Source organism: Mirounga angustirostris, unplaced genomic scaffold, assembly GCF_029215605.1.
Source record: "Mirounga angustirostris isolate CCGP_5_RB_7025 unplaced genomic scaffold, mMirAng1.0.hap1 SCAF_13, whole genome shotgun sequence".
In the NCBI taxonomy this organism is placed as follows: domain Eukaryota; kingdom Metazoa; phylum Chordata; class Mammalia; order Carnivora; family Phocidae; genus Mirounga; species Mirounga angustirostris.
In genome coordinates, this window is record NW_026991721.1 from 24,429,035 (window position 1) to 24,445,263 (window position 16,229).

Genomic DNA, 16,229 nt, shown 5'->3' on the forward strand with positions numbered 1-16,229 from the left:
CAGAAATACAGGTAAGTCTATTTGGTTATAAAGAAAGTTGCTTTATCCCATTTTTATGGAGAGTTTACTAAAACATAGACTGGTAGATTAATAAAATCAAGGTACAAATAGGATGGATGTGGGGGAAAAACTAGGCTTAACTGGCTATGAGGATACTTAATTTTAACATTTTATGGCTAAGTGAAACTTTTTAAGCCCTTTAACTAAAATTTCACAATCTAGAATACTACTTTTCAGTCATAGGTCAGGACAGTTGATCTCCAACTCATGTAATATGGCAGGACTCACAGTGTGTGTTTAAGAGAACCACATACACATGTCTGATGAACAAATCAATAAGGCTGTAATACAGATAAATGAGGTTAGCTAAGAATTAAACCTGGATTGCTCGCCATAAAAGAAATGCCCCAAAATAAACCAGTGCTTTCTTTTTAAGATTTATTTATTTATTTACTTATTTATTGGAAAGAGAGAATGAGTACAAGTGGGGAGGAGGGGCAGAGGGAGAGGAGGAGGAGGCTCCCTGCTGAGCAGGGAGCCCAATGCTGGGCTCAATCCCAGGACCTTGGGATCATGACCTAAGCCGAAGGCAGATACTTCACTGACTGAGCCACCCAGGTGCCCTAAACCAATGCTTTAATGAAGAGTAAAATAACCCAATGAAAAAAAAAGAAATTTCCGTTGGTCCAGCACTGCCACTTAATAGTTTTATAACCTTTGCTCATCTCAACTTAAAAAATTTTAGCCAGTATTACTGATCACTTTTTATCAATAGTAAATGGGGAATAAGCATATTGCCTTAAAATGTTAGCTCAATTTGAAGAATTTAACATTACCGCCAATAGAAATGTAATACAGGGGTGCCTGGGTGTGCAGTTGGTTAAGCATCCAACTCTTGGTTTCAGCTCAGGTCATGATCTCAGGGTCTTGAGATCCAGTGTCGCTTTGGGCTCCATGCTCAGTGTGGAGTCTGCTTAAGACTCTTTCTCTTTCTCCCTCTGCCCCATTCCTTCTCCCTGTTCTCTCTCTTTCTAAAATAACACATACCTCTACAGAAATTTTACATTAGTCAAATGTCTAAAGGATTAATCTTTGCCTTCCCCACTGATTAAGTTTCAATAGAGCAGGGGCCATCTGTTCTCATACACTCTTAAAAGAAACAAAATGTAAACAAATGGAAAAACATCAGTGTTCTTGAATAGGAAGACTCAGGATCATCAAGATACCAATTCTTCCCCAAGTTAATTGTAAAATGTGATACAATCCCAATAAAAACACCATCATTCCCCTGTACCAGTAGGGCAAATGAATTGTTTAAAATTCATTTGGAAAAATAATAAAATAAGAATCAGCCAAGAAAACTGGTCTATTGAGAAAGAAGAACAAGGATAACTCGATCAAATTTTAAAACTTACTATAAAATATTTATAATTAAGAGTGTGGTACTAAACAATGGTGCCAACTCATGGACAGTTGACCAGAAAAGGAAATCCAAAAAGAGCCAACTGCATATGGAAATCACTTTGATCATACAAGTGACTAAAATCCAAACAGATAAGAATGAAATTATTTTTGAAAGTATATTTCCAGGTTTTAAAAAATTAAATGTGATTACAAGCTTATTTCAAACAAACGTAAAACAATATAAAGGTTCACCACTCTGCACTCTACACGTAATTTTTTGCATTTATCACCATTTCTAAGGATCTGGCTTAGTTACCAAATTAGAACCATTCTTCACTAATGCTGTAATTACTCTGAAACAACCCTTGCACAGAATATAATTTTGCACTCACAAAAGCAATTGAAAATACAAAAGAACGGTATATGTCCTCTTAAATCTTAACACTGAATAAGCTCTTCTTTAAATACTTTCAGAAAAAGCTGATCATGATAAATAATGGAATCGGTTGTTACAAAAAGCACAAACATACTCTTTAGTGAATATCCCCCGAGGACCTGTGGCTGTGCCCTGGCTAGCATCCAGGGCATGTTTTTCCACAATATTACGGGCAGCTGGACTTAAACGGAACCTAAGAAAAAAACGTGAAGATTAAGGAAACTAATAAACACTCATAATTTGAATCAAATATACCTAAAACATCAAGTTTTACCGATAATTAGCAAAATAAAAATTTATAATAAAGTTAAAATGATTCCCATAGTCACAAATAAATTAATCTGTACTAATCTGGTTTATTTTACTACCAAATATTTTCATACAAATTTAATTAGTTACTATTTCAAAATATTCCTTTAATAAGAGTAAATATTCAAAAGGAGAGAGCTTCTATTTTGATTAATAATTTTTCACATGGCTCTTCATCCAACACATCAATAAGGAACTAACTATACTGTTCCTTCATTTTTCTCTGTGTGGTAAAACATACAAAAAAATTACAATTTTAAACATTTTTAGGCATACAACTGAGTGGCATTAAGTACAATTAACCTGTTGTGCAACCACTGCCACCATCCATCTCCAGAATTTTCATTCTCTAATTGAAACTCTGTACCCATTGAACAATAACTCCCCATTCCCTGCCCCACCCCCTGCCCCAAGCAGCTAGCATTCCTGTCTTTACCAATTTGATTACTCTAGGTAACTCACATAAGTGGAACCACACAATGTCTGTTCTTTTGTGATTGGCATATTTTACTTTGCATAATTCCTTCAAGGTTCATCCATGTCATGGTACGTGTGTCAGTATTTCCTTCCTTTTCAAAGCTGAGTAACATTCCGTTGTATGTATATAGCATATTTTGGACACATGGGTTGTTCTCACCTTTTGGCTACTGTGCATAATACTGCTATACATGGCTGTAAAGTATCTCCTTGAGTTCCTGCTTTCAATTCTTTTGAGTATATACCCAGAGGAGGAATTGCTGGGTCATATGGTAATTCTATTCTTATTTTTCTGAGGAATTGCCATACTGTTTTCCATAGTGGCTGCACCACTTTACATTCCCACCAACAGTGCACGAGGGTTCTAGTTTCTCTATATCCCCATCAACATGGAAATTTACAACTCAGCACTTCAAAAACACTGACAAGAACTGACACTGGTAAACTAAAGGAAAAAAATTTTAAAATGGTAAGGGTCTGCATTTTTATTTAAATTCAAAAGTGGTTCTTAAGAGGACCTTTCTCAATGAAGAAGTTTTTCTTATAAAGAAAAAGTAATTTTGTATAATTATAGAGAAGGTTAAATAAATGAACTTGTTAAAATTTTCAGAATCCATCAATTAAAGCTATGTAAGGCTGAAGTGAAATGGTGTTTACTAAGTATCGGTGTTATATAGGGACAAAATTGAGCTCTAGTCTGTGTCGGACACTCAAATGCAATATAGTTGTAAAGGAATGCATGTTAAGATGGTAATTCCATTTTATGTCAGTTGTACATTTAAAACTGGAATTCACATTACAGTAACTAGAATTCCATGGACAGAAACATGATATGAAGTCTGGTATATTGAATTCCATCCTGTAATCCTAAAACCTACTTCAAGTTCAACGTGGACAAAGACTACTTGCTTTGTTCTCCACCGGGTGAGCAGGGCTTTCATACTACCTGGAACATGACACGTATTCAATAACTGTTTGTTTGTTGAATGAACAATGACAGTAAAAGAATCATTCCTAGGCCTCAGTCACCTAAGAAAAAAAGGGAATATCAGCCACTTCCTACATAAGGTGCAAAGATGTTTTAAATATAATGACTGAAATATCCTAAAAGCTGCTGTAACTTCTTTTTTTCTTTTTAACATCAGCATCCAAATAAGCATACTCACTGCAGTTTTCCCAATGTGTGTTCCTTTTTGACAGCAGGAGAAATTTGTGGTTCGGGTGGGGGACAAGGCACTGATGGTTTTGAAGCTGGTGATGGAGGACCTACATCTTTGGGGATTTCAACATGTTTCCAATCTTCTCCTTCTTCAACTAGCAAACCAATTAGTGAACCTAGTTGTATATTTTTAGATCCTTCTTCAACCTGTATTTTAAAAAGAAAATAATTGCAGAGATGGAAAGGCTCGTGACCATATGAAGTAGTTTAAATAATTCTGTACTGATTAGAAAGATCTCTTAATTTGAGCTAAAATCTGCTTCCAAGTCAGCCTGCCTCCTCCTTCTACCCACCACCGTCCTTTCTTACCTTCCCCCACGTATACCTTCCTTCACCACTCTTCCCATCCCAGTTATTAATGCTATATCCTAAAAAAAAAATCTAGAAATTCTCCTCTGACAGCTTCCAAATATATAAGAGCAATCATTACCATCTTCCTTTTGATGTCAATCAGTACAAATCAAAAACAGGAGACTGGTTTACTTCAACTATTTGTCTTTCCCAGATAGTTTCTTGTTATAATAGCTTAGAAATTCCAAGAGCTCACAATGAATTAAGTACCCTAAATTAGTCCTATTACTAACATTAATTTAATGTAAAATGTATTCAGTAAATTTAGTCTCTGGAAAAAAGTATATCCCATCATATAAACAGAATTGGTTAACTACTCTGGTTAATGTTGGTTTCTGTCTTTCCCTATACTTAATTTTTCCATATGTATCTATTTACAAAACCTGAGAAATAAAACCCCATGAATTTTTGTAAGTACATCAGAGACACGGTGGTGTCTCAGCTAATCAATCTTTCATAGATAATGCCAATTAAAAGGATAAATAAGATTGAAGTTTAAAAAAACAAACATACGTATTTCAAATATTTCAGCAGCATTAGCTTTTAAAGAAAGGGCTGATTTTTATTTACTTAGTAAGAGAAGTCCCTAGGGGACCTTCAGATGACAATGTTTTTAAATTCAGTACTGGAAGAAAATGTCATTCCTTTAAAATTTTTATTATTCTCTTTCAATTACATTAAATAAAGTTCATTACAGATGTAATTTAATGAATAATAGAATGAGAGGCTGTAGGATGTTCACTAATATAGTAACTGTAAGTAAGAACATAACTCCTAAAATGGACTTGACATTTCTGATTAACATTAAATTTGATGCTTATTAGTATGTGCACTATTCTAAAAATAAATAAGGCATAAGTCATGGTAATTAGGAAGCTTTGTAAGTTTACTAATTACTGATGGAGAAGAACAGAAATAATGCTTCAGTGAAGCAAAATATATATATAAGAAATGAGTACAGAATATAAGGACATGTAATGAATTACAAGCTGTGAAAAAAAACTAAACAGCCCAAGAACAATTTGTTTAGCTGTTTGTCACATCCTAAAAAGTTTTAGTTCTATGTACTACTCATTTTTTTTTACTATTATGTCAAAAAGATGAGTTAATATTATTTTAAATAAAAATTTTGTTTAAAAAAAAAAACAACACTCAACATGGATCAAGAGTGGACCTTCAGAATGTCCACTGGTAAGGGTTGGAAAGTGGCACCTAAAGGCCCAGCATGAGGCTGGCGGAACTGGGGAGTAGACAGCAACATGGGACAACAAATGGGAAACCTGTGGCACCTATTTCTCCAGACACCCATGCACGGGCTGAACTCCATCTCAAGGCACAGACCCCTAGGATAGAGCCTCTTTCTTTACAAGAGACATTCCCATAGGCTGACATGAATCACCTGCAAATGTGCTAAAGACTGCCCACCTAAGCTCACCAGCGCCCCGGAGGATGTGAGATGCTGAAGTCGAGAGACAAAATCTGTACAGCAGAAACTCCCAACAGAGAAATAGTTTGAGGGGATTCACTCCATTAAAGGTGCTGGTAAAAACTCTGTTTTGATTGTGATGTTAAAAAATAATCAGTAAGTTAAATAGTTTCTTCTGTAAGAGTTAAACAGTGTGAAAGCTGCTGACACAGAAGGAGCGCGCACGGCGGTTAATGGAGAGGAGCAGAGTCACATGACTGATTGGGTTTGAAAGTTTAGTAAAATATAATACGTTATATGTTAATAAAGCCTCTAAGACAAGATATCTAAAAAAAAAAAAAAAGAAAACTTAGTAAAACTTTTCTATCATGGTTTCAACCACTGAACGGTTTGAAACTGTCTATATTCTTTAAGATAAACATTTTAACTTATATGCAAATTAACTTTGGTCTGAAAGGAAGATACATAAGAAACACTGAAGCTGAAAACAAATCAACGACAAGTTAAAAATGCAGAGGGGGAGAAAAAACACTCATTAAGTCCTTGACTAACAGTTTGGCAGTCAAGTGCCAGGCACTGTTCTAGCACTATGTCAACTCATTTAATTCTCCTAACAACCTTAGGAGGTAAGTGCTATTATTATTCAAGTACAGATAAGGAAACTGAAGCACAGAAAGGTTGAAGGACTTGCTCAAGATCATAAGACCAGGAGGTATCCAGCCAAGATTCAAATCCAGTCTGACATTACAGATAGCATTCAGCACACCAAGTACCAAATCTGTAAACTGCATTCACAGGACCAAAATGATCATACAGCAGTTCAAGATCATGCTCCTACTTTAAAAAACAAGCTTAAAGGGGAGAAGATATAGACTGGGTTATAATTCATTTAGCTTTTAATTCACAGGGAACACAGACTCATTTACCATTTTAATGCGTCATTTACCCATTTCAACATGAAAATATTAGAACTGAGAATATCTCCCATTTAGTCAATTTGCTCTGAGCTTTGAGGGTTATTTTCTCAATTAAAAATGTTATAGTCTACAGAGAGGAATCAATTGAAGGTCTCACAACGTCAAATTTCAACCATAAACTTGGGAACAGTGAAATGCATCTTTGAAGGTGACTCAGGCAATTTAATGAAAAATAAGGGGGGAAAGGGACCTAACAATAAAATCATATTGAAAAAATACACATTCTTGAAAAAGAAAAGAATACATTCTTTAGAGAAACACTAGTGACACAGTATTAGAGTAAGATACAGCTAAGAAATTGATTGAAGAACATGACTAGTACCAAAAATAATTATTCTTTGTTATTTTTTAATTTTAGGAGTATCAACAAAAGGAAGCATTTTCTTCTTTTTTAAGTAAGCTCTCCCAAAATGGGGCTTGAACTCACGACCCAGAGATCAAGAGTCGCATGCTCCACCAACTCAGCCAGCCAGGTGCCCCTAAAGGAAGTATTTTTTAAAATTTTGCATTAATATCCATGGATTTTAGTTTTCAGAAAGAATTCTAGTCTTGAAAATTATTTTGAAAAATAATGGTCTACCAATATAATAAAAATCTATCAATGAATGTTTTGCAGTCAATAAATTAAAATGTCAAAAATTTATGTAAGTTTAAATAATCTTAATATCCTACACCCTTTTCACCCTCTAAAGTATCCTGGTTTGTAACAAATCATATAGTAACCCTAAAATGTTAGAAGCCAAACCAGACAATCTTTAATAAATTCTCCAAATAGGGGCGCCTGGGTGGCTCAATCAGTTACGCATCTGACTCTTGATTTTGGCTCAGCTCTTGAGCTCAGGGTTGTGAGACAGAGCCCCACACTGGGCTCCACACTGGGCATGGAGCCTGCTTAAGATTCTCTCTCTCCCTTTCCATCTGCCCTTCCCCTTCCCCCTCTAAAGACAAAACAAAACAAAACCCCCAAATATGTCATCCTAATAGTCTACTTTATTAACATCATTTAAAATGCCTGCTGTCCAATTTGCTGAATAAATTTAAGACTAAGCTTATGAACTAATACCTGAGTAAAAATTTAAGGTTTTCTGTACAATTTACTAGTGATTAAATAAGAATTTAACAATTTTCTCATTAACTGAACTAAACTGGAAATGGATCATAAAATTATCTACACTGACAGCAATTATTCTTTAACATTATTAAAAACTTCTAAGCTTTTTTCTGGTTCTAACTGAAATATAATAAGTATTATTTTATATAAAATGGAAATCAGATGCAAAAATTACGAATGAGAACAAAGAGATATGAAATTGGGCAGGGGGAGAGGAAGAATACAAAAACCTTTCCAAGACTATGCAAACAAATCTCCATGAAGAGCAAGATAGGTAATAATTTCTAATGGTTTCAAAAATGTGCACAAGCTAAAAACTAGAGCTTTATATCATCACTTGCCTTTTAATAAGATCAATCTCCACCTCCTTGATTCTGAAAGTAAAGATCTCGGATAAGTATTCTTATTAAAATCAGTTTATTATGTGTGCTCATATGAGAATTATTCCACAATGAAAGACAAAGGTGTAACCTGCATGGAATGGAGAGAGCTGAGAGTGGGGAGGGGTGAAAGACTAAAACACCCCAGTGATGTCACCTAATATCACCCTGATTTTTTTCCTCCATAAAACTGTTACATTGTGACATGAATAGACTCCCATTCCTATTATTCAAAACGCATGTGGAATAATAATAAAGCCATAAAGCCCTAAAATACACATACAATCTTTTCTTTGGCAAGGAAGTAACCATTTGTGCTGCTAAAGCCCTTATTAATCATATCTCCCCCTCAGCCCCCTAGCTTTTCAGAGCATTAGGGGCCAGATGAATAGGCACTACTGACCTATAACACTGTTAGCAATTTGAAATGCATTACGAAGCAGCTAAGTGGGAAAAGCTATCAATTCTGGGAGACTTTCATAGTCAAACAATCCAGAGCTAGGGCCAAGAACACAGCTTGCCAAAAGCATACACAATAAAACGTAGCTGGGTTTATTACATATGGTGATTCAAACAATCTTTTCCTTTTTCAAAATGCTGCACAAACTAGTTGAAGAAACTATTTTTGGTGAGAATAATTACATTTTCCTTGTTATGAAGGTATAGAAATTTTAGCTTTCCATTCATATTTCCTCCAAGAAGTATTTTCAACACGGTGTTTTAACATGGCTATTAATAATGTAGATGACAAGTAAAGGAAGTTTGATAATTAGAATGTAAAAAACATGGAGATTTGTTTGCATATGAATGATGAAAAAAGGGAAAAGGATTTTTCAGTAAGAAACACGAGTGAAAAACTGTGTATAGATCTACATCTAATTAGATTATAACATTCCAAATTGTGGTCTTTGGATAAAATGTACAAAGAAAGGTGTTGTTATCCATTCCCAAAACAGAGGTGAGCTGGCATCTCAGAATTAAAAACGTATCAACAATGGACTATAACAGATATGCAGCGTCTCTGTACAAATCAAACTACAGAGGCATGAATGGATACTTATTGTTCAGTTGCAAACAACCAATACAAATTATTAGATAAACATATAGATTGACATAGGGGCTAATGGTCACCAAGAGCTGAGTGAGTAATTATAATAATAATTAGAGTAGCAATATTTCCTGATGCTTGGTGGGTGACAAGCCTTAATGAGTATATATGTATTATCTCAATCTCTACTACTGCTCCATGGTGTAGATATTATTATTATCTCTACTTTATTATGAAGGAAAAGGCCCATAGAGGTTAAAGAATTTGCCAATCACAGGGTGCCTGAGTGCCTCAGTGGGTTAAGCATCTGACTCTTGGTTTTGGCTCAGGTCATGATCTCAGGTTCCTAAGATCTAGCCCCAGGTTGGGTTCCATGCTCAGCATGGAATCTGCCTGAGATTCTCTCTCCCCCTCTGTCCCTCCCCCTGCTTGTGCTTTCTCTTTCTCTCTCTCTCAAATAAAGTCTTTAAAAATAAATAAATAAATACAATAAAAAATAATAAAAATATATTATGTAGATACAGATAACATGACATTATAAATACAGTGGTAAAAATAAAAGGTGACTTTAATTCAAAGAACTTCACATTTAAGAGATCTTCATCCCGTTGAAGACAATCAAAATAAACACTTACCACTATTTTGGCCAAGATGCCATCATCACTTGCATCTAAGGTAACCACAGCTTTATCAGTCTCTATTTCACATAAGGCATCTCCAGCACTCACAGCTTCACCTATAAAACAAGACTGGGTTTGTTTTGTTTTTTAAAATATGAATGTTAGTATGTGGGTTTGAGTGTGTGTTTAAGTGTATAAAACATGAATAATGAATACCAAGATATTCAGTACCTAGCTCTGGGCTGTGGAATTACAAGTAATTTTCATTGTGTATGTGAGTGTGTGTTTGCATGTGTGTATATTATGTATGGTTTGTTGTATTTTCCAAAAGCTCTATAATGGACATAAACTACATTTGTTATAATAAAAACAACAATTACAAAAGATTATTGAACAGATATAATGAGATCACACTCTAGAAACAATAGCAATGAATGCATATTCTCTTCCAAACAAATCAATTCCAGATCTATTCCTTTCTTTTTTATTATGTTTTGACTATTATTCCATGAGGAGAAAAGTTTTACAATTAATAGCACTTCTTGGTTAACATTGTAGCATAAATTCAGAAACCCTGTTGGCACTGCAGAGCATAAATAAATAAAGCATATTAAACAAAAAGAGACAATGTCAAAGACACAACTGAGGTCAAATAAGAAACATTTCTGTGCAACAGAAACAATATGGAAACTCAAAAATGTTGAGCAAGATCTGACTTGCTGTTTCTGAATCTAGAAACAGGTGGAGTGGGAGGAGGTTAGCAGGGAGAATGCAGTGGTTTCCTTTGGAATAAAGAGAACTAAAAGTGATTTGCTGCAGACAGGGATGCAAATCAGAATCTCCCCTTAAAGCTAGGGCTGGGTCAGTGACTCTAGTCATAACAGAAGGCCAATAAAGGGGGCAATCAAGACCTGCTGACTAGGACTATGGCTTTTACCAGAACTGTAGGTCTAGGAAGGTAGGGAACAAAAACACTACCTCAGTACCAGGATCTGAGCCAAGCCACCCTCTGGCTCCATTACCGCATCTATTTGCAATATCAATAGCAAAATCCCTAGACTGGGGGTGGGGAAAGGGAAAGTGGAGGGCAGGTGGGAAGACACTGAAACACAAACAAAAAGCCTTTTTTAAATAAACAAACAAACAAACAAACAAACAAACAAAGTTCCAAAACATTTGAAGAAATTTAATGCTAAGAAAGAAAACCACAAAACCAATAATGGAAACAAACTTATTTCAGATGAAATTCATTTAGTGCAACCTGCCAGAGATTTTTAAGTAAGTATTTTGAGGATGTTCAGAAACATAAATGAAGGTAAAAGATCCATCACAAGAACAAGAGATAAAAAACAATGTACAGAAATGAAACAAAATGACATCACATAGGAAGGAAAACCTAATTAGAAATCTTGGAAATGAAAAATAGTCATTGAAATAAAAAGAAACAATCATTGGGATGTATTCTAGACTAGACATAGTAAAGTGAATTATAAAGGCAGCATTAAGGAACTCCCTGGAACTTACTACAGGCAGAAAAAAAAGATTAAAAATAGAAGAAAGCAGTAAGAGACACAGATTGAGGCTGCAATGCTTATCTAATAGATTTTCCAAGGGAAGACTGGAGGGAATAGTTGAAAAGCAATACATGAAAAGATACATGCTGAGAATTGTCTACAGTGGAAAAGAAATACATATCCTCAACATGAAAGAGCTCTGAATGAAGTTAGATAATTGTAACCTATGATGTATTGACTAGGAAGGGGCACCGGGAGCCTTGTAGCTCGCTGGAAATATGAATTATGAATCTTGACTAGGTGGTGGTAACCTGGTTATATGTGTAAGTAAAAATTAATTGAGCTTACACTTTCTTCAATTTATACTTCACTAAAAAAAAAAAAAAGCAGAAAAAAAGTATTAGACTGTATGAATTCACATTAGATACACTGTAGTGAAATTCCATACAATAAAAACAATCTTAAAACCTATCAGAGGAAAATAAACCAGATTACATCAATGGAATGACAGAAAGCATACTTCTCAGAAGCTGTAATAAAGGTCAGAAGACAATGGAATAGTATCTTCGAAAAGCTGAGGAAAAGTAACTGTCTAGAATTTTATATGTAACCAAACCATCATTCTAGAATAAAGGAAAGGGGGGGCACCTGGGTGGCTCAGTCAGTTAGGTGTCTGACTCTTGATTTCGGCTCAGGTAACGATCTCAGGGTTGTGGGCTGTGAAATCGAGCCCCGTGTCGGGCTCTGCTCTGGGTGTGGAGCCTGCTTAATATATTCTCTCTCTCTCTCTCTTCATCTGCCCTTCCCACCTTCCCTTTCATAAAAAAAAGATTCTTTAGACATAAAAGGCTAAGAAAATTTACCACCTATCGATGAGCTATTAAAAAATGCAGTTCATCAAGAAGAAAAATGGACACAGGAGGGGACCCATGGACTACATGAAACAAGTTACTACAGAAACTGATAGAATGGTAACTATGAATCATTTAAAAGCTAATTTCTGAGGGTTTAAAAAATGCAAAACTCAAACTCTAAAAAAAAATAAGCTGGATAAGGAAATGTTTAGTTGATAGTTAAAGCATTAAAAGAACTTTGATATAAATAGGCAGAAAAAAATGCTAAATAACTCTAGATTTTATTGGCAAAATTTAATTAAATATGTATCCAAAATAATTAATGATGTACACCCCCCCAAAATAGAAATATTATCTACAGCATTCTGCAAAGCAGAGGAAACATTAAATAAAAACTATCACCCACCTGAAGACACATGAAAAGAAAAAAATAAAAAACACACCGAAATTGTAGAAATAAGTCCAAATGTATCAGTAATTGTAATAAACGGATTAAAACAACCTACTAAAAGCAGAAATTATCAAAATGATTACAAAAAAATAAAATCTGGATAAATGTGGCTTACAAGAGACAGACCTAAAACAAAACCAGAATAAAAATACAAGTATAGAAAAGCATGTAACATACAAATACACTCCCTCACACATATACCAAAAATAGCTGGTACTGCAGTTTTCATAGGCACACTCAATAAAAGAACATGAAGGAAAATCTAAAACACTACAATAAATATGCTCTGGAAGTTTACTGTACAGAAACTACTTCCCTGTATACCAAGATGGTCACATAGATGGTTATATTATCTTTGGTTAAAACAGTCTGGAACTGTCAATATAAACTATTTTAATGAAATCAACATTATCTGTTAGATGATATTTATGAAACACCTAAAAGGTGACTGTTAGCCTAACTAACCCTGAAGAGATTTTTCTACTCAACAAATATTTATTAAAAATGCTTTAAGGTACTGAGGATACAGCGGGGGTGGGGTGGGGGGGTGGGAAGGGAAGTTAACATTCTAACTTCAAGAAGCTTGCTTTCTACCTAGTGACAATTAACTGGAAATTATGGTGGGATCGGGTGAAGTTAGGATGCCATAGGAACATTCAGGAGGGGTATCTAATTTAGTTTTTGCAAGGTGAAAGGCTTCCTAAAAAAAGAATATATATATTTACATAATTATGTATATTATATACATACTATTTATACATATATATAATCTGAGCCTGAAAAGACGAGAAGACAATCAAGTAAAGAAGCAGTGATCCAAGCAGAAGGCACAACATACCCAAAGCCCAGGAGGCAAAAGAGAACAGGAAACTTTGGAGGAGCTGGGTAATAGTACCTGAGAGAAGCAATGAGAGATTAGGCTGGTGAGGTAAGCAGAAATCAGACCCAAAAGGAACCTTGTACGTCCCACAGAGAAAGCAGATTATATCATCTTACATACTTCTTTATAATGGCAGATGTTTTCATAGTTAAAATAGAGTGTATTTCAAAAAAAAGAAAAAAAAAAGAGTGTATTTCAAAAGGAAAAAAAAAAAATCACACCCTTATGTTTCTCTGTAACCATGGAAAAAACAATTGAACTAGGCCACCTAGCAATACTTCTAGACACCTAGAAATTCTGCCCATAAGAAAAAAGTAAAATTCACAGATCTGTATTCCTGAAACAAATAATACAATATATGTTAAAAAAAAAAAAAAAAAAAAAGAAGAAGATAGCAGGAGGGGAAGAATGAAGGGGGAGAATCAGAGGGGGAGATGAACCATGAGAGATGATGGACTCTGAAAAACAAACTGAGGGTTCTAGAGGGGAGGGGGGGTGGGAGGATGGGTTAGCCTGGTGATGGGTATTAAAGAGGGCACGTATTGCATGGAGCACTGGGTGTTATACACAAACAATGAATCATGGAACACTACATCAAAAACGAACGATGTAATGTATGGTGATTAACATAACAATAAGAAATTTAAAAAGAAAGAAAAAAGTAAGATGACGTTTTATCACTTGTGTCCACCTACCACAAATTCCAAACACCCTTTAAGAACCATAGATAAAAAAATAAAACCCCACAAAAAAACAAACCATAGACAGCCATCGATCAATCTAGATGACTTTGTTCCTATTCCTGAATTCCTACAACAGTTGTAATTAATTTGAAATGAATCACAAATTGCATTCTAAAATGTTATGTAGCTACTGTTATTTTTTTTTTCAATTGGGTTTTCCTCTATTTACCAGGCTGTGAGCTTCTTCACAACAGGAACAGGACACATCTTAAGTGTTTTACATTCTACCTCATTACCCTGGACTCCAGCTAGTGCTTCACACATAATGAGTTTGCGCTGAAAACGCTTGAGGGAAAAAAACTATAGTAATTTCACAAATCCTCATGTCATCATAAGGTTTACATCAAACTATCATTATATTTCGTTTGGTTCTAACATTTGATTTGTAGCATGCTTCTAACAGTTAATATCTCGGGCAGCCTATTTCCTTTTTATGGTGTTTTAATTATATGTACACCTACTCACATAACACAGACATATATATTTGCTATATGAGGATGCCGAGAGAGAGAATGGAAAGAAACCTAGAGAAGGATCAATCCATTACACAGTGAAATTTCCCCAGAAACCATAGCAGTTTAAAACATCGCATTATTATATAAGGGCACATTACCCCTAATTTTATGAAACTAAGGTACTAGCTATCAATAATCAAACATAATGTAAACACCAAAAGAAAATTTTGAGACTAATAATAAGCCATGATGATTCTAAATATCCTCAGTTTTAGCTTTGATTAATTAACAAGTTAGTGCTATAATTGAGAAAAGCTGTGAAACAGAGTATTAGAACTCAGACACAGGTTTGATTCCAAGCTCTGACACAAGTAATCTTGACCAAATTACTTAGGTTTTGAATGCACAGGTGTTAAAAAAAAAAAAAAGATCATGGAACTGGAAATGTTAGGTTAACTCTTCATATACATCTTCAAACACTTCACAACATCTTTAGATAAAAACATTAGGTATGTTATTGAGAACCATTAAGAACCAGGACTCATTCTCACTCCCTATCCCATACTCTCATTTCAAACAGATCATTCAACAATTAGTATACATTAATATATAAGGCATTCTACTAAGCACTGGTTACAAGCACAACAAGAAGAGTTTGTAGTCCAAAGGAGAAGGCTGAAAATGAAAAGCCAGGACAGAGCATCATGGATGGCGGGGGGTGACAGACCCTCAGCTGCCCGTGTTGCAGAAGACGGCAGCTTTGCAGCGTCCCTGCCCCATCTCCTCGTGGTGCATGTCAGCAGCCGAGGTGGAGCGGGCCCGGAGCGAGAGTGCGGGCCCCAGGAGGGGCCAGAGCAGAGGCCCGCCCGGGGGCCGCTCCCCAGCACCGAAGCCAGCATCATCGTTGGTTCCTTTGTCCAGATGGGCGGCTGTCGGAGCTGAGGCCTGGAGTTACAGAGGCTTCCCTTTCTCTTTTTAAATTCTGGGTATGAAGTATAGTCTTGATCAAACACAACGGTCATGTTTATGAAGTAAATACATCCTGTGACTTTAACAAAATAATTTTGTCCTGGCAAAAGTTAAGAATAAAAGTCTTTATATAAAAGGTGTATATGGTGGTAGTGGTGGGGGAGAGCTAGCTTTTATCTGTAAGACCAAGAACATTAAAGAAAAAAACCTCTTCTTAGTGCTAAATTGGAGCATAATGACAGCTATGATTTGAGAAAAATAATTCAATTGTTTACACAACAAATACTAGTTAAGTACGTAAATGACATTGTACAAGGCAGTATGGTAAAAAAAAATAAAATAAAATCAGACAGACCTGCTTCAAGAAGTTCTTAACGTAACTGAAGAGTACAAACAAGCAGGCCACGGCCTTCCCACCCAATGAGGGCTTACAGCAGTGTGGGAAGACAGAGGAGGGGCCCCTAGTCAGTGTTTGTCAACCCTTTTCACCTCATTACACAAATAAAAAATATTATTTGCATGACCAAAGACCCCCAGCAACTGTGCTCCTTGGCCATCTGAGGTCCTGACCTGAGAGCTAAAGGCAGGAGTAGCAGTTTGAGAAG

General features: G+C 35.4%; 1 protein-coding gene across 2 annotated transcripts in view; it reads right to left on the reverse strand.

The window, feature by feature from the left end:
• Positions 1 to 16,229, reverse strand: part of PDHX (pyruvate dehydrogenase complex component X) — a 65,555-nt gene that overhangs the window by 25,949 nt on the left and 23,377 nt on the right. For both annotated transcript variants that reach the window (XM_045893915.3, XM_064576675.1), the window contains exons 3-5: positions 9,774 to 9,874; positions 3,793 to 3,992; positions 1,935 to 2,033 (exon numbers count right to left, since the gene is read on the reverse strand). In XM_045893915.3, coding sequence (XP_045749871.1) covers positions 1,935 to 2,033; positions 3,793 to 3,992; positions 9,774 to 9,874 — 400 coding nt within the window. The remainder of the gene's footprint in view (positions 1 to 1,934; positions 2,034 to 3,792; positions 3,993 to 9,773; positions 9,875 to 16,229) is intronic.